Genomic DNA, 19,302 nt, shown 5'->3' with positions numbered 1-19,302 from the left:
CCGAAACCAGCTTACGAAACACGCACAAGCTTTTTTATAAAGTCTCACTTCACCATATTAACCAATAAAACCTTTGACTATTCTACAGTAACCAATTGCCTTAAAAATGCTTCACATTTCCTCAGCTGAGCACAGTTTAAATTAAAATTAGATAAAAGCAGCAGCAGGTGTGGAGCAAAATCTGAAGGGTGAAACACCAATAGCTTTTTTCAAAATAGTTTTAATTCTTGCATCCAAGGAAACAAAAACACATCTAGTTTTATATGCATTTAATAGTTTACCAATTGGTACAATAAGATTTTTTTAATATGCAGAAAACATGAATAAATTTTGTTTTACACAGTCTGAGAGCAACAAATCTTACTGTAAAACACAGAGCAGTATTATATACATTCCTTTACTGATTTTTTTTTTTTTTTTAAATTGTGTCAATAGCTTCAGTTAACTCCTACAGTCTGGGAACTGTTTTCTCCAATTGCAACCTCTAACATCGTTCTTATGAAAAAATTCAACGTTTGCCTTCATGTCAATGTCAGGATCAACTTCTAAAACTTGAAGACTTTGCTAACTTATCTTCAGAATGAACTTGGGGAAGCCTGAGGGATAGGTAGGACAAGAAAGCAGCTACTTACATGACACAGTGGAAAGATAAAAAGGCCAGTTAAATCCAGTTGTGACTTGTAAATCCAACCCAACCTTCCCCGCTCCTAACATGTTTATCCCTACCATTTTATGCACGTATTCTGGCTAGAAGATTCTTGGTATTGACTTCTTTAAATACACTGGACTTTATGTACAGCCGGACAGCAAATAACTCATTCTAAGTGCGTTTTTCCTTCACTCAACTCAGTATTTTTTTTAATATTCAAATCATTAAAAGGATTATCAAGCCACCACTGTCTACAAAAACAAAGTATAATCTTTCTCTTTTAAACAGCTTTCACACGAGTCAAAAGCTATTTAAGAGTGATATTATCAGGCAGTTCACATAAAAACAGGAGGAGGCAAACAGGAGAAGCAGGGTACTGACAGTATAAGTAGACTGGGCTTGGTGAGTCTATAGCCAAAGCTTTCAAAATACTACAGTGCTCCACAGCCCTTGGACAACTTGCTAGCAACTAGGTTTTTTTTTTTTTTTCCTTTTTAATTAGTGCCCCGGGCACATCATTGGTCACACCATACACAAAAGCAGGACGGTTTTTTTTAATCTTCTAAAGTGCAAGATGCTATAAAACATCAACTTCCAGATTATGTCTAAACCACAATAAATGTTGCACTTTTTAGAATGCATCTAAGACTTCCTGGGCACGTTACATTAGTGTGGCACTGGAATGTCTGTCTGGTTTTAAGCCAAAAAGTCTGTATTGTCTATTTGGTAACACGGTCTATACATAGTTACTTTTTAAGCAATGCCAATTTTAGTAAGGAAAGTGACAAAGCAGCAGTGAACCTCTTAAACCCTCTGATAAATTTATTTCGTAATCCAAACCAGTAACCTCATTATTGTACTTATCACAGGAAAGGCACAGGATTAGCTGACAGAAAACATTGCAAACAGTGGAAAGAAGTTCAACACAGTGTAATATCATGGAGCGACACTGCAGGAAACTCTCACAAACCCAACTCCTGTGTCGTGGCTTTCACTTTTTTGTCTAAACAGGGCTTTAACTTTTGATCCGTTCTGGACCATCCCTGAGATTATTCACTGCTTATTAAAGGAGAAGGTTGCAAATTGCATTGCAGAAGTACTTAGCAGAGTGTTTCACACAAGCAATTAAATGCTGCTTACATGACTTCAGTTAGTTGTTTGTCCTTGTGAATAGTTGGATGCTAAAGGGAAAAAATGCAGTAGACAACTTCCACTTAATAGGTACCTTTAATTTCTCATTCATGTTTATGAATTATGTACATGAGTGTGGTTTACTTTATACTTAAATAAAGTTTATAGGTCCTATCAGGAATTAAACAGATGTATTACTTTACAGTTGCAGATGCACTGAGGAATTTTAAGATGCACTGGTTGTGTATCTGGAATTCTCAAATAGGACAAAAAGCAGCAAATTTTTCCAGTCCAAGCAGCTAACAAACAAAAAAATACTTTATTTGTGCATGCTTAACTGCAGAAACACACACTGAAAGTTACATAAACCACTGGATTTAAGAGATTAGCCTGAATCTTAAACTGGCTCCAAAACCCCCCCACATCAGAACACCATTTCCTCCACCCCTTCCCAGAGACAAGTCTATGCCAGGATCCAATACTGAAATCCATCTCCTCCACACAGAAGAATGGATCCTTCTGTGGGTGACTGTAGGAAATTAACCACCACACCCCTCACCATTTTAGTGTGTACACCCTCCAGCCAACCCTATGTTGGTCAAGGATTCTTATTTTTAAAAGGGACAGTTTTAAAAGCCATGTATTAAACAAAATGAATAAAATAAAGCACAAATTCACCTGTTAAAACATCAGACCGGTACTTCATTATATTGTAAATTTTAAAGTGGATTTTTAAAAAGACCTGGTTAGTTTGATAAGTATTGCAATTCTTAGTATCTACAATGGAATTTGTCACAAAAATGCTGATTAAAATACTAATTTATAATATTTTCATTCACTTCAGATCAAAATATGTAACTTTAGGGATATGCAAATTAAAAATTGTATACACCAAACAACATAAATACTAATAACCAAGCTGGGCTAGTTTTGCCAATAAGATTTGGTTTTGGTTTTAAATGTTTACGTGATAGCATCATTCCCACAGATGGACTATGTTTTGTTGATGGTGTTGTTTTTCTTGCAGAAGCCTGTATCAATCTGTATCTGCCATTATAATCTGATTCTCAAGGTATTTAGTGCTTTCTTTAAAGCATTTAAATACTGTATCCCAAGATATTTCTCAATATGCAAACCGCAGTATGTTTTTATTCAAGCCACATTGTCCTGTCAAGGTAAGCATAACCTCATTTTCAAAAGGGTTTCCAAGGAGGCACTAAAGAAACCAAGAAACCTTTGTATACCCCAACCTCCTGCAAGTGAGTAAGAGGGAAGTGGACTTTGATACTGTTGTGTAATAGGAATTGCACATCTCTAACAAACATTGAAAGCAAACAGCAAGTTGTACCATGGCAGTCATTTGGGAGATTAAGCTCTAGTGGAAATTAGATCACTAAATTCTAGTGGGATGGACAACTCCTCCTGGAAGTTCGTCTAGCATAAAAAAAAAAACCAAACAAAAAAACCATTTAAACTTAGTTTAACAGCACAGCTTAACCATTGAATGACCAAATAAAAAATAAATACATTTATCACATCAGCTGCTACTAAGATTTGTTGTCTTATTCAGGTTTACAGTTAGTTATATAAATATACCAACCCTTGCGTGATAGGAGGCCAAAACAAGTGTATTCTGTTGATTTGGCAAATGTTTCATGACAAATATTCCAGAGTTTAATTAATTTCCATTAATTACATATAAGGTTCAGAAGATTCTGAATTGCAGCCTTATTATCTAGTATTCTTAGAGAAGATTTATTAAGCACACTTAAGTGATGTTACATAGATACACATTTCTGAAAGAGCCCTACAAAACTTTTCCCAAATGAGGTCACCAATTCAGGCACCAACAGACAGCAGAAAGAAAAACAGGTATAATTATCCGACATAGAACGACACTGTCAACTATTCAGTCAAGTGCCCTATTTCAATTATCCAACTTCTGCCTTCTTAGGTCTGATGTGACCAATGCCAGCCCATGTTCTTAAACCTATGGTACTTCTAGACAACGTATGTAAATTTACAGTATACAATTTGGATTCACCATGCATGAATACTTTGTGTGTAACATTTAATAAGCTCAATCTACATCCAGAATAATTTACATGAAAGGACAATATTTATTTAAACAGAGCTCAATGGGTAACCATGGTATCTGAGTGCATCCAGAGGAAAAAGGGGTCAAATGTGAATTCGATCAACGGCACTCCCACACTTTTACTGTTTGATCTACACTTCCAGTAACCACATACGGTGCCGTCTTGTGGAAATCTGCGAGGAAAGAAAAGCTTATGTTAAGAACGAATCCAAAACTTGAGTATTTTCTGCTCTCACTGAATGTCATTACTTTTAAAAAAAAAAAAAGATACCAGCTCAAAGACTAAATTTCAAAGCTCATCATGTCCATATTTCTGAAGGCAAATTCTCTCATGTTATAATTTTGTAAGGCGTGAAAATCTACTTTCAGTTCAGTTATAAAGGAGCTTTCATGGAACAGGAATCCAGATGAAAGTTGTAACAGAGAGGAGTCCAAAACATCTCAAATCGATAAAACCCTGAATACTACCAGAAGACAGAACTTCATGTATTTACATAAGAGGTATTCAAGAATCAGAAATCAAGAAACTTGACTTTTTCCTTTTGCTGTGAGCTAGTATTTTAAAAATGCAAAGTGTACTGTTTCTCAGAAGATCCCAAAATATTTAATATATACAGATAAATTTTGTACTGAGTCAGCAGACTGTACTGCGAAGTTTAACCAAGAGGAATCAAAAAGCCTCACTGTGCAGACAGGGTTCAGCAAAGCAATCTGTAAACTGAAGCAGCCAATTCCAACGTTAGCCAACCATACTAATGGTTTAATGTTCATCTCATAACTTTTCTTTGCCCCTTTCTGATCAGCTGTCTTCAACAATTTAAGAGTGAAGTCAGAAACCCTGCATTTTGATTAGACCTCCAAGTTTGATTAGGAAACCTTAGTAGCCAATTCCAGCTCCACTGCTAACCTAATTTACATAGCTTTACTGAAGAAGCTATAAACTGCCAGAGGAATACAGAGAAAAAAAAAAACAATAGGGAAGATTCTAGAGTAAAGCTAGCCTTCTTGAATAGGGATGGTTTTGTTTGTTTTGTTTTTGCCGGGGGGGGGACGGACACGACACGACACTAACATCTACCAAGATCTGGTAATACCAACCAGGAATGACCAGGAATTCAAAGTATATTTTTTTCTGACCATTTTGCTTCCCCCCCCCCATTTTGTTTTGGTTGGGTTTTTTTTTTTCTGAGCAAGCATTTGCAACACAGCACTCCCCAAATGCCTACACACTCAGCAGTGAAAGGTTCCAGAAAACCCTGGCAGTTAATGTCTTTATCCAGTGTGCAACACTAGCAACAGAAGTGGAAAAATCCAGCACACTTGAAATCCATATCTGTCCTTATTCAATTAAAATACACAGAGCAAAAACTTCACTGGAATCCAAAACATGAATGTCTAGCTTGGTGCTCAACTTCAGCTGGTGAAGACGTAGAAAAATCTGTATCTCTGGCTCTGTACTTTGCAGTAAGCACTGTAGAACAATACATACCCAAAGAGGTAACAAAGTGTTCGTGCGCATTGAGGGTTTTCATGCAGCGTTTGTTCTTGAAGTCCCAGACACGTAGAGTCTTGTCATCAGCACAGCTCAAAATAAATTTTCCCCCAGAATGGAACAGAACGCCACGTACCCAGTTATCATGGCCCACCTTGTGCATAAGGAGAAATCAGTGAGGATGTGCATGTTTTAAGGCTAAACATTCTACAATTTATGCTACGGCAAACTGAGTGACTCCTTGCCCTCTTGCTGCAAGGATAGCATTTAGCTTTCCAAAACCTATTAGAACTCAAAGTTTATCTTCAGTTTCTATTATTACATCTATATCAGCACTACCAACAATGTGAGTTCCTGTCCTTGAAGGCAAACAAACAGAAGTCCTCATATGATCTGCACTGATTCTGCTCCCCACCCCCAGCACCAACATCCAGTCCAGCCTGTATACAGGCTGGAAAGTAGCAGTCCATAGCCCGCGGGAAGACCAACACATTGAAAGAACATGACATTTTACAGAAGACAAAATTCAGATGATTATCAGCATTTCTGTAGACAAACCAAGCTACTCATCACAAACTACACCACAGTACTCCTGCATTTACACTATGTATTTTGAGATTCTTAGTATTTCTTAGCAATGACAAGATCTGAAATATAGAAGCCATTAAAACTGTGTATTTCCAGTGTTTGTCTTATTTCAGTAACTGGCTTCTCTTGAAAACAAACATGTAAGATAAATCATTCCATTAAAACTGGTTTTACATATGCAGCTACGACCACCAGAAAAACACCAATAAACTTACAAGTGTCATAAGGCACATGCCAGTGCTAATGTCCCACATCTTAATGGTCTTGTCTCTGGATCCAGACAGCAGAAAAGGCCCAGGCTTGCCACTCTTCTTAGTCTACAGAAAATTATGTTTTAAGTTATGGAATATATGGGGCAGGGGAGGAAAGAGGAGGGAAGAAGCAGATCCCTTCTGAGTGCTATTTCTTAGTAGCAAAATTAGATCTTATGACAGCTTACAGCTAATAAACATACAATGCCAAAGCTGAGAGTCACAGGCATTTTGTTACTAATACTAGGAGAAATAAACAAAAAAATGAAAGGAATTAAACAATCTGTTAGAAGAAATGGTTGTATGTCCTGCTGATGCACCAAGCCAAATAATACTTTGAATCCACACTTGCCGACTACAAGACATCCTCTTTTACTAGTAGACACAGTTCAAGCAGAGTCAGACATCTCAGGACAAAAGAGTACAAAGTTCAGACATACCTTTTTTGTTCTCATTCTTCATAAAAAGTAATGAAGCAAGTTTAAGAATTTTTGAAAAGTTCCTACTCTGAACTTACTTCTATTTGTAATCATGCAAAGTATGAAAGAAAGACTTAGTTCTCAGAACTTTAAATGTTTCAACTGTGAAGTTAACATTAATTTGCTGCTTGTTCAAAGCTAAGTACTGTACTGTGATGTATATAGTTGATCAGACCAGCAGAGGGCAGGGGAGACACCACTTCAGATAGTTACCACTGCAAGAGGAAGTGAACATTTGGAATTTAGTTTTCATTACTTTTAATTAAAAGATTATAAGGATCTTTTAAGGATGCAAGTAAAATTTGACTGAAATATTCTGTAAAATCCATCACTAGACAAGTCCCTGGCTTCAGCGTATCTACTTTTCCCCTTAGGTGTGTCCTTTTTGAGGAAGATGGCAAGGCAGAAATGCTTGGGGTTTTTTTAAGTAGAAATTGGAGTTAATTTCTAGTTAATTTCTAGTTAATTTCTTCTACACATTGTCAGCCTTAAAAGGAAATTTTTGCTGACCTTTAGTAAGCCTTTCTTGAAGATTTAGTAACCGAACCAGAGAAGATCTATCTATCTATGATCACACAAATGGGGATATATTTTTGTTAAAGAATCCTTTCTCATATCATTAACTTTGTACACTAGGACATGGCAGTCAAAGCTTAACTCCAGCGCAATACACCCAAGGGAGCTTCATTTCTGCATTCCAATTCACTACTTCCCCCCACACCCTTCAATTGCTGAGCATCCTTATAATCTTCATGTTATGCCAGATAAGCTACCTTCCATATTTCTCTGCTGAAATATGTGAAAGTAGTCCCACTCTCAACCTTCTCAGAAATAGAGCATTTCTCCAAAGTTCACTTTCATTAGTGCAAAGGTAGGGTCCTACTGTTAAAAAAAACCAACAAACCACAAAAGCATGGATCCTATGAAGCCAAGATGGTGGATTAACAGTACACCAAGTATACTCAGCAAAAAATACTCATACACCTTTGCTATATCTGCCAAGCTCTTTGAGAACAAACCAATTTACTGTTACTAAATACCGTTCTATATAGAGTATAGAACGGTAGTCAAAAATCTTACTGTATGTGCTTATTTATTAGCATTGGAAACATTACCTCTGATCCCGTAGCTTCTGATATGGTGGAGTACGAGCTCTCGGGAGCCCAGGAAATGCATTCTACCACATGCTCATGTTCTCGGAGCTCAGCTTTGCATTCCTTTGTCGCTACCACCCAAACACGCACTGTCTGGTCATTAGAACAACTGGCAATTAAGGTGCCGTCCTGGTTAGGCCGCACCATGCGCACCCATTCTCTGTGACCCGTGAAAGTCTTCACACAGTAACTATTCAAAAAAGAGAAATTCAGCATGACTCAATTAACATTGCAATAAAACCACTACACATGCCTTTGAAATTTAAAGGATGCTTGACCTACTCTTAGAAGTTAAGATAAAATATAGTAAGATAAAATGCACATGTCCATCCTGGATTATGAGGTACAAGGCCATAAAACAGTTCATGGATAGGAAGTTGACATGAGAAAGAAGTGACAGCTAAGAACTGGCAAATCCTTGTTAAGGTAAAAAGCAGGAAGCTTGGGGGAAAGATGAAGTTGACATGACAGCTTTCAATAAATAGGTATTTTAAGAACAAGCACAGATTTACAGGTCATTCAGAGAGCCTTCACCTACAACTTTAGCAAATGGGTGGATTAAAGAGACAACTGAAGAATGAAACAATAAGACCAAAAAAACCGAACCAACAACAAACAAAATCCCATACCCCCCCCAAAAAAAACCAAAACAAAAGCAGAGAAGACACCTTGATCTGTGTCAAGGAAGGTAATAGATTTATCCTCCCTCCAATCATGCTCCTTTTAAACTTGTGGTTAACCACTGAATTTATATTCCTACCTGGTCCAGAGTTATGGTGTTCTACCCTCATAGCTCCCAGAAAGATAAAGCCAGTTAGTTTTAATTAGTCACTACTAAAACCTAAAACCCTGTGCTTAATGACCTAAGGCAGAATCCTTAAGTGAATTACTCTAAAGGGCACAATATCATACCTCAAATCAAATAATGTTTGCTGACATTCAAGATTTATGTGGCCTATTTCCTATAAACAGTGGTTTACGCTTGCTTTGTTTAGGTGCTGATGTTTAGCCAGAAGTGCACTTACCCTGTTTGGACTTCCCACATTTTGATAGTTTTATCCCTTGAGGCAGAAACTATATGATCTCCATTGGGCATGATGGCTACCGAAGAAACATTATGATCATGACCTAAAAACAAAATCAAACCTTTATTAAGTGGTACTGTAATAGTTTTTACAGGGCACACAGGACTTGTTATTCATTTATCTTGGGCAAGCAGCTGCAGCAGTAGTGCATGTTTTATGGGATAATCTTTACATGTAAACTTGAGGTTTTATGAAATAATAATTTATATTTTTAGAAATCACACAGTCCAGACATTGCACATCCTTTAAAGTTGTTTCAAAAATATCTTTAAGACATTTTAAAACCAGGCGCTCACCACTGCAAGCAACACTTCTACACAGTTACAAAAGCTGGTAGTTTAGAAGAGAGAGCTGCTACAGTGACTGCCTTTAAAATTATCAGTTAGATCTGACTACAGTATGCTGATGCACTATGCAGAAGATGTTTAAAGGAGAACAGGTCTTCAGTGAGAGGCATGCCAAAACTCACTGCAGAAGCTTAATGCTAAAAACTGAATGTTTCCAGACATCTGATATTAGGTTTTAATAAAACACTGTACTGCATTGAGTCAAGAACCAAGTAAGAAGCAACTGTATATACATGACAGCAACTTCTACTACTGCTGAGAGATCTGAGAGGAAGATGATCAATCAAGTCAGGAAAAAGCATCCAGATCATTTCCTTAACACAAACTCCTTACGACATCGTTTATGTGGTTTCAGCTCTTGACTTTACTCATCCAACAAGCAATGGGACATAACATATAAACGAAGATAACACACTCTAAAGATTACTCATTTCCAGTATTACAAAAAATTAGAACTTAAACTTGCCGAAGTGGCAAACATTAGAATTAACTGTTTTGAAATTTTAATATTATCCAGAACAAGCTGTTGAGTAGGTAGTCCAGTGTACAAGCTTGGCTATAACAGTTTGTATATAATTCATGCACTTGTCTTACTTTAAGCTCTGCAATTGTCCCTACTTAAATTGTTGGGATTAGAAATTAACCTTCCGAGATCAGTAGTTCAGAGTACACATATAATTTCTCAACAGATTAGAGGCATTAAACAGCTTCCTTTTTTTCATCTGGAGATCTGATGTTCCTTTTTGCAAAAATTTATAGCCAGTAAGTTAACTAATAAGTTGCTTTTTTTCTTTTATTGGCAGCTAAGTTGCATCTTGCAAGCCATGTACCTACGATGTACAACTTCACAATTTTCATTTCCATTTTTTCCACTAAGAACTCAGAGCCCCTGGAGAACTCCTACTAAAAAGCAATCACACCAGTGATCAAGTATCTGAAGTGTCAGAGAATACTAGTTTCAGTGCAAGTATGGTACTTTATAACTCCTCACTGAAAAGATTATGTATTTCTTTTTACTTGAAATTGAGTTGAAGGGATGTAACTGGCAACATATGTGAAGCTAGTTCACCCATGCTCTTGTTACAACATCCAGTTCATAAAAATACATATACAGCACGTATGTCCACACAGAAATCTTTAAAGACCAAAAAAACCCCTGTAGCAGTACTTTATTTTCTTGTTATCAGCCAGCTGCAATGTGTGTTCTTCCTCTACAATAGTGTTCTGTGGTGTTTAAAGAACTGTATGCACAAAAGTCAACTGCTTTCTGTTTTCTTTGGTATATATGTGTGTGTGTTTATTTTCGTAAGTCTCAAACATTCTCTATTCCTACTCACCACTTCTACAAGAAGATACTAAAAGCAAGACAAGCAGCAGTATAAAAACGCTTTTACATCAAGACTGTAAAATTAATAGTTGCTGTCACTATTAGAATCTTATAGTTGTGGTTGTTTTACTTTCCCATTTTTTCCTACAGCTTTTGAGCCTAATGCAAAGGGCATGTTCATTTGAAATCAGACAAACATGAAAGCAGAAGACTGCACAGTGTATACAGAACACCTTTCGCACTAATTGCTTCCTTCCTGAAGCAGTACATCAGGAAAATAGAGGGGTGAAGAAGGAGGTGATTTTTTACTGATTTGAAGGCACAGTTTTATTGTCTAGTAAGCATTTAATTTTTAGCATGAAACCCCTCTAACTGCCATTTCATTTCAACATCATTATGGGATGCTTCCCAGAGCATCATGCATAGCACATCTGAGATGCTATTTCATTCCATAGACACTAAACATATACCTTATTTACAGAGCACTCAAAGCATCAAAATATCCCCCCTCTTTCTTTTGGACAATACTCTGGTTTATAACCCCTTTCCACATCAGCAGGTTTCCTGGATTAAAAAAAAAAAAAAAAAAAATCTCTTCACAGACTAAATCAATTCCTTTTATACCTTACCATGCATAGTTCTGATGCACTCAAAGCCCTGGAAATCCCATAGCTTAATGGTCATATCAGCAGAACAGGAGGCCAATAGTTTGCCAGTGTGGTCAAAGGAAATATCTTGCACAGAGTCTGTATGCCCCTTAAGGGTTCGTTCAAAGTCTCCTGTCTCATAATCCCACACCTGGCAAGCGAACAGAAAATCCGTTAACAGCAACCTATTACTCTTTGTATTCTCCAGCCTTACATTTGCACTCTGCAGGCCAGTCTGGCACCTTATTCAATAATTAATTGAGCAAGAGACAAAGCAAAAACAGCCCTAAAAAGCCTAGCAGCATAGAAAAATAAGCATTATTTTTATATGATTGTTACTTATAAATTAACTGAATTCATGCATCTTGAAAACTGTCTTTCAGCTAACTTAAAACATTATAAACACAGCAGGAAAATAAGTTCCATTGTATCTAAAATAAGTTCCATTGTATCTAAAAGTCTTAACACCCAATACCCTTAGAAATAAAGAAGATCAATTTAGAAAACATTGGACAGAACAAATCTACTTTGTACAGATTGTTTTTCTCCATCCCTTTCTATGTTAGTTCCCCAACTCCAGCAATACAGCCCATTTTCAGTTAGTGGGGAAAGCATCGTCTTCAACAGTCCACACACACACTTTCCCAAGCTTTACTGTGGCTCCAGAATTTACTTGCTGCTTCAGAACCAAAGAGCAAATATTCTGCATACTAAAGAGCAATATTCAGAATGCATTGGTTTAGGAATGATAACCCAAACCACTCTGAAGAGTTTGATATGCACACATTAGTAGATTACAGAATTTGTCAGAGATTAAATAAACGTTTGCCATTAATAACTGCAAGATAGCATTAACTCCCTATTCTCACCTCCTAATTAAGTCAGCCTTCTATCATCTAACCGCAAACAAAAGCCTTTGAAACAAAACAAGCTCCTACAGATTGTATTGTGTCTCTCAAGCACAAAATTAGACATTTCATTTTAAATTATATCCTAAACAAAAAAAGAAACCCCAAAACAAAAAAAACCACCAACACACACCCAACAACAAAAAGAATCCATCATCCCAATAGATTGCAATCATTGGGAATGCAACAGTCAGAAATTAAGCTGTACAGTTTGACTTCAAGAATAGGGAAACTCATCCAGTGTATCCATAAGAGGGAGCAAAACCAAAGCTAATTAGGCTCCTCTATAACATCTAACAAACACAGACCTGTCACTATTTCAGCTGGCCCTGTCTGCTTGAAGAAAAAAACCACCAGTCCTCTATGTTCAAGTCTGCTGTAGAAACAAGAACAGGTTAAAGCTTTTCATGCACTAGATATGGCTGACACTTCTTATTTTAATCTTCTCCAACAGGCAGCCACTATTAGAACAACTTGCAGTTTTAAGCACATTGCTTAATGTGCTACTCAATGTTTTTCAGAACAGCACTTTTCCAAATAGTTTTCAAGCCAGCATAGAAAAGAACAATGAGAAGTATCCTTTATCAGAATAATTCCCTTAAATTGTGACATTCAAACAACAAAATGCACAATCATGTCTTTATTGGATGCTAAAATGAGAAACTACTTGCCTACTACAACAAGTCTCTTCATGCCACTGTACATTGCAATAAGGGCCTATGAAGATCACTTAAAGTTACTGAAAGTCACGGGGACTTCATGGGATTTGCACGTCCCATTTAGAATAAACAGGAAGAGCTAATTTTCAGTTAAGAATATAGCTGCATAACCACTTTAACTCAGCTTTAAAAATAATCACTTCAGATGACTTGAGACAACTGTCGTCTTTCCTCTCATCACATCACTACTCTATACACTGTGCCACTCCTCCTCTACTGAGCAGTCAAAATGCATTCTTCCCCCACCGATCCTTTATCTATTTCTCCAGTCTCTAAATGCACATTAGCTTGATTATTTTTTCCTCAAGTCAAAGGATAATAAAATACTCTTGAAGATATTAATTGGACCAGCATAAAACTAAAATTTGTAGATTACACAGGACATCATACTTGAACGAACTGTCCCTACTGAAGCTAAAGCAAAATCTGAAACAGTCTTCCATCAGTACAACGCATGTCCAGCTTGAAGTACTGATGTTACATATTAGACATCCTCTGACTTGCTTAGTTTCATTTTCTGTAGCAAACACATACCTTTATTGTAGCATCCTCTGAAGCAGAGACCATAACACTGAAAACTGGATGGAAAATTACTCGAGTGACAGGACTCCTATGTCCACTCAATGCATACTTCTCTGGAGGACGAGGAATCCACTCTTTAGGGTCTCGTTTCTGACCAAGAGGTCCACCTGATGTAAATTCTTCCTTAGCTTCATTCAGCTTCGATTCTAATTCCATTACCTAAGTTTATGAATTTTAAAGAGGCCATTCATTTCTAGTTTTATACCAAGATTCACCTTCACTCATTAATAATCCAAATACCAACTGGCTCCCAAACTCACAGTAAAGCAGAGACTGCATGGATCCAAACTGATTACCAACATTCAATAGTGTTGGTATTTCTAAAAACCAAACCTAAATTAATCATGTATCATTTATTCTTTAATAATTTAATCATTAATCACTCATTCTTCTCCAACTTCCCAAATATTTTAACAGGAAAAAAATTTCTACAAAATCACATTCACTCAAATACTGTACAAGTATGTTTGAGCTACTATTTTGACAAACTATTGAAGGAGGCTGTATTAACAAAAAGGATTGCTACTACTGCAGTAATTTTTTGTATCCCTGAGATGGCATGCATGTTAACCAACAGCAGAGAAACTGAAGGTGTAATAAAACCCTAGCTATATTAACCTTTACAACAGATAAGTCTTTATTGTTAGCACACTGATTTATTTTTTTTAAAGCTTTTAATACACTCTAGATCCATTGAAGCATTACTAAAAAGAGTTTTGTACTGTCCACTTGCAGTAGAATCACTTGCTCTAAAGCACTGGAGTTAATGGTTTCTTCCCTTTAATGTAATGGCCAAAGACAACTGGCAGCACAGGTTTTTACCTTCTTTCTAAACCAGTTAAGCCTTCTGGAGACAGCTATTCAATCTTTCTACTCAAATACTGCCTCAAGGCACCTCTTCCATTTCCAGCTTCAGAAATTGCACATGCAATCCATAAACTGAAGAAATTTTTATAAAGAAACGGAGAGGATGTCTCTGCTAGTACTGAGATAGACAAAACATTTTCTACAACATGGATTTAGCTGTTTTCCTTACTCAAGCCCTCAAAATTCATCTTTGAGGCATCATTTTCTAAACCTTGCATTTGTCTGACAAGAAAAATAAGTAACATTTTGTTCAGTGATGATGTTTGATTTCAGTCATAACTTTTTATACAAGCAAATCCATCAGATCTCTACTTACCTTCTTTTGTAATCTTATAACAGATGTCCATTTTTTTTCCAGAAGTCCAGCATACTTCTTATCTAACTCTTCATTCTGAGGAAGAGAAGCATTTAAATAAATTAATAAATTCTAGTTCTAAAGCCTGTAGCAGTGTTTCTTCAAAGGCGACACAAACAGCTCATTTTAATACAATCTCTTGATCACAGAAAGAGGAATTCAAGCAAAAGACTATAATCAGTTTTACTAGTTAAACAGAACAACCACGCTTCAAATTTTAATAGCTACAATTTACATACACAGAAGGGAGGAAAACATTTTAAAATACAATTTTTAATTAAAAATACTGCAGCAGTACAGATTAATGATGCTAGATTCTGCAAATAAAATCTAAAAACTAGGACTAAACTGTTACCTATGCGGTTTTCTATCTTCATTACTTGAAAGCTTTTTAAGTGCTCTACATATCTGAGAATATTGTCATATTTTGTTACAGGATTCCCCCCATCCCTCCACCCAACTAACTCTTATAAAAAAGAACAGCAGACAGCACACATTGACTGCAAGGACCAAGATATACAGAACTGGTAATTAGTTTCTCAAAGATAGCCTCCTTTTTCATATCCACCAACTAGAGCATTAGGAACTAATGAACTCCTACCTTCAGACTTAAGACTCTGATAGCACTACTACTTGTTAGGACCATGAACTTTTTCTCTCATGGAAGCACACACCGTTTGAAAGTAGCAGCCAGCTGTCAGAGTAGGATTACATATACTCCACCTCACTTGAAAACCAGTTAGCCCAAACTAACTCTGATATTTATTTTTTTTAAAGACTTGATTAGAGTATACCTCAAATTACCACCATAATATTGCATTATTTTGTGCTACCTTCTCAAAGACAAGCTTTAAGTACACTCTCCCTGCACCAGGTAACTGAAGCAGAAAGCAGACTACTACACCTCCCCTACTGAACACCACAGCTACCGGAGAGCTCAACGCTGATTTTGCAACTCTAATGAAACTTTAATGATAATTTTCTTCCACTAAATTTTTCTCTCCTTTTGGCTCTAAGGAATAGCTGAGGAGCAACAATGAACAGCTGATGTTATTGTAAAAGCCAGAGGATTACTCTTTTTCTTCCCTCCCACCTATTAACACAAGAAAGAGGAAGAAAAGCAACACAGAAAAACAAACATCATCAGAGGCACAGAAGAGTAATTAAATGTTGCACACTTTCTTTCCATGTACAAAATGACAATCTCATACTAGAATAATTCTAAATTAGATGGAGAATAACAAAGGCATGGGGAAAATAACAATGCCATGCCTTACTCCATAAAAGCTCTGAGGACTGGCTACCTCGGTCAGAGACCAGATGTTAACCTACTACTTCAGGGGCATTTGTAAAAGCTGGAGTTATCTGCAGGAATAATCAATACAAAAAATGAAATCTCTCTTTGTAGAACTACACTTGAATCCTTCCAATTTACTGAAATAATTTCTGCCTTTAACTTTATTTTTTTGTCATTTTAGTATAACCCCATCCAATTCAGATTTTCTTGCGAGAAAGTCATGTGGAACTTTTAGCAACTACATCTTCTATTTCCCTCAGGACCGTCTAGCCTATTTAGATTGCCTTTTTAACCTTTGAGAAGAGAAGACTTAATTAGGCTGATAGGTAAGGCAGATAAAGGAATGGTATTAGGATTTTCAATTATAAGTATGGTATTGCAATTTGTCATTTCTACTTATTTATTAGATACTGGAAGCAGATTGGAGAAATTAAGTCAAACTTCAACCAAGCATTTTGGAAAAAGAACAATGCAAGGTTTATAATAGAGAAAAGGCAAGGATTTATCAATAGTCAGCACACAGAAGTTTACTACTCAACCTAGGTGTCTCCAGAGAAACTTAAACTCAGATGAAATGCACACCTCCTATGCTAATAAGTGGAAAGTTTAAAAATTATACCAATAATCATCTGTTACAAAGGCAAATCAACAGAATTAAGTTGCAAGAAATGACTGGTCTAAGTCACCAGCATCCATACAGTCTAACAAAATAGAGTTGCTTACCAGAGCTGATCAACTATATTAACTATTCAGGCTTGCCCTCCTACTATACAGTTAACCAACTGGTATGCAACAGTTTCAGGCAGTGATTTAACTACCGACCCAATCCAATCACAAAACAGACTTCCACCATTTGCTCTGTATGATAAAGGAGAGGACAAAAGCAATCCTGTTTTGTCTTCCTGTTTCTTAAACCTTACCGTGTGAAGTCAGCCTCCAAAGCTGCATGGTCTTATACCATTCCAAATCTGATTACAAGAGAACAGTCTTCAGTTTTCTAATTTTGTATTATAGAAAGTTTCTGCTTTTATGCAGAATTCCATGATAAGAATTTTTTTTTTTCTCAGAAATTGCCAAGTCATCCAATGATTATTTTTTAATTTTATGGCAAGGCAATAAGCTGTACAAGTTTATCACCTCCAGTTCTGAAACTGCATGAGCTAATAGGTAGATAACAGATATACATGTTCAGAATGGATGCAAATGCCATAAAATTATAAACTCTTTACTTAAAATATAGATGAGAAATCTTGTTTGAACTCACCACATCTAACTCGGCTTCCTTTTTAAAAACCGAATATGCCTCTTCATAGCCATTAGAACGAAGGTAATCTGCTATTGCTCGATTTCTAAAAAACAAAGAACGGTATCTTCAGTCACAATTCTGAATAAAAGAGTAGAGGAATTGTTTCAGACTTTTTATTTTTAAAAAAGCACAATCAACATCGAAGTCTTCAACGCAGTACAACACCTAGGATTACTAGGTTTGTTAAAAGCCCAAGCAAATTTTATAAATACATTTGGCAAACAGATTTTGCTTCAAGATGTCAAGAGCAGGATACACTTTTTATTTTAGGTTTGGTTAAGAGTTTGGGTTTTTTTAAGTTATCAAACATTGGAGTAGCATGAATATACTTATCAATCTGTATCGTACATAAAACCCATAGCATATACAAAAGCAACCACCACATCTACATATTCCATTTGTGGCTTTATCTTTGAAGGAAACCTGTTTTGGGTAGAACAGTTTAGGGTACAAAATTTTACTTCAGTTAAACTTGAATAAAATGTTCAGTTTAAGAGAACAAGTCTTAGCTTTGTTTTTAGAATGACACAATAATTTTTAGTTACATTACAGGAAGGGATAATGCCCGCGACCAAAACGTACAGTGCTTCAAATTTTACATTATTCTTCAAAATATTCTGCACTTTGACACAAGACAATTACCAAAGTAAACTGTCTTGAACCTCTCTCTCAAGATAGCATGCAATTTTTTTGGACCTACTCAAAGTTTCAGTATTATTCTAAGACTTCAACAAGCAGTCAGCACCTTTTGTTTAAGAGAACAAGACTAAGGAAACGTTGCATTTTCAAAATTTACTTCAAATGGATAAATATTTTCAAGTTACACAGCAAAAGTCTGCTTAAGAGAAGCTCAATGTTCTAAACAGACTTAAAGGTAAAATTACTTTCAGCTACTTTATCAGCCTCCAGAAGGAAGCCTAGCTTTGTTTTCTTATTATCACTTACTTTCTCAGGAAGGGATATATGTTTATACATACATATATGGGGAGGGGGGGGGGAAGGCATACACATACTAACATATTTGAGTAAACTGATACACAGATACTTTAAAACAAAAATCAGAAGGTCATCTACATAAGGCATTCAAGAGAAAATTAATACCCTTTGGTAGCTGAAGAAAGAAGCAATAATGACTTTTTGTTCTGAAAAGGATTTGCTTTTTTCTGAAAAGAATTTGCTTTTCACATGAATATTCTTCCTGTGGCTTTCATCACATTATTCTTTCCTACCTTTTACATGTATTCAATCTCTTCTTGGACATTCAACTCTAAATATAACTCTGCATTCAAGCGGGAATTCAAAAATACTTTTCCCCATAAACAACGTATGCTAAAACAAAGTATGGCCTCCTCATCAGACCTCTAAAGTAAATCCTAAGTCTCTGGTCATTTCCCATTTCCATTCATAACAGTTCACAGATTACTTCCATCTCCCCATTAATGCATGTGCTCTTTGAAGTTTTTGCAAAAAAAAAAAACAAAACAAAAACAAAACAACCAAACTTCAGAGAATTGCTAAAAAAAAAAATTGTAATCCTGAATGTGTTTAAACCGCAGAGCTTCTCCAAATCTAATGAAGAAACAGTTGTAAAAATCAGAATTTGAAGATAGCTTCTACACTACTTTAAGAAGTAGAACAACTGTGTTTAAGTATACTAAACAAAAAAGTAAAATGCATACTATATTTAATACAAAGGGGGTTGAATCATTACTGGAAAAGTGAAGAAGCTGTATTAAAAAAAAAATAGAGAGCTTACCATGGACAAGAGACACACCAAATGCTAAATGATAGCTGGTCCATACTTTCGAAAGGAATAAAAAACCAAAACCAAACCAAACTCTATATAAGTTTATGAAACTGGGTATCAAGCGAGACATGGCCATCCTGATTGCTACTCACCACTCACCCTCTATAATGATTTATTACAGAAGAGAAAGCAAACTAAGGCATGGAACTCGACAGCCTATTCCTAGCCTTAAAATCTGGGAAGAATTCCATATCTTACATTGAATTGGGGTGG

The 19,302-nt window shown here is 36.1% G+C and overlaps 1 protein-coding gene across 1 annotated transcript in view; it reads right to left on the bottom strand.

Moving 5' to 3' along the window:
* Positions 1–254: 254 nt before the first annotated feature.
* PAFAH1B1 (platelet-activating factor acetylhydrolase 1b, regulatory subunit 1 (45kDa)) overlaps positions 255–19,302 on the bottom strand; it is a 28,014-nt gene continuing 8,966 nt past the window's right edge. The window contains exons 3-11 of the mRNA XM_009318811.1: positions 17,241–17,325; positions 14,641–14,715; positions 13,410–13,616; positions 11,231–11,399; positions 8,868–8,970; positions 7,804–8,032; positions 6,174–6,275; positions 5,368–5,524; positions 255–4,051 (exon numbers count right to left, since the gene is read on the bottom strand). Of these exons, the coding sequence (XP_009317086.1) occupies positions 3,978–4,051; positions 5,368–5,524; positions 6,174–6,275; positions 7,804–8,032; positions 8,868–8,970; positions 11,231–11,399; positions 13,410–13,616; positions 14,641–14,715; positions 17,241–17,325 (1,201 nt within the window). The 3' untranslated portion in view covers positions 255–3,977. The remainder of the gene's footprint in view (positions 4,052–5,367; positions 5,525–6,173; positions 6,276–7,803; positions 8,033–8,867; positions 8,971–11,230; positions 11,400–13,409; positions 13,617–14,640; positions 14,716–17,240; positions 17,326–19,302) is intronic.

This window comes from Pygoscelis adeliae, unplaced genomic scaffold (genome assembly GCF_000699105.1).
Source record: "Pygoscelis adeliae isolate BGI_AS28 unplaced genomic scaffold, ASM69910v1 Scaffold392, whole genome shotgun sequence".
Lineage (NCBI taxonomy): Eukaryota > Metazoa > Chordata > Aves > Sphenisciformes > Spheniscidae > Pygoscelis > Pygoscelis adeliae.
Note: the sequence above shows the minus strand (reverse complement) of the source record. Positions and strands in the feature narration are given on the sequence as shown.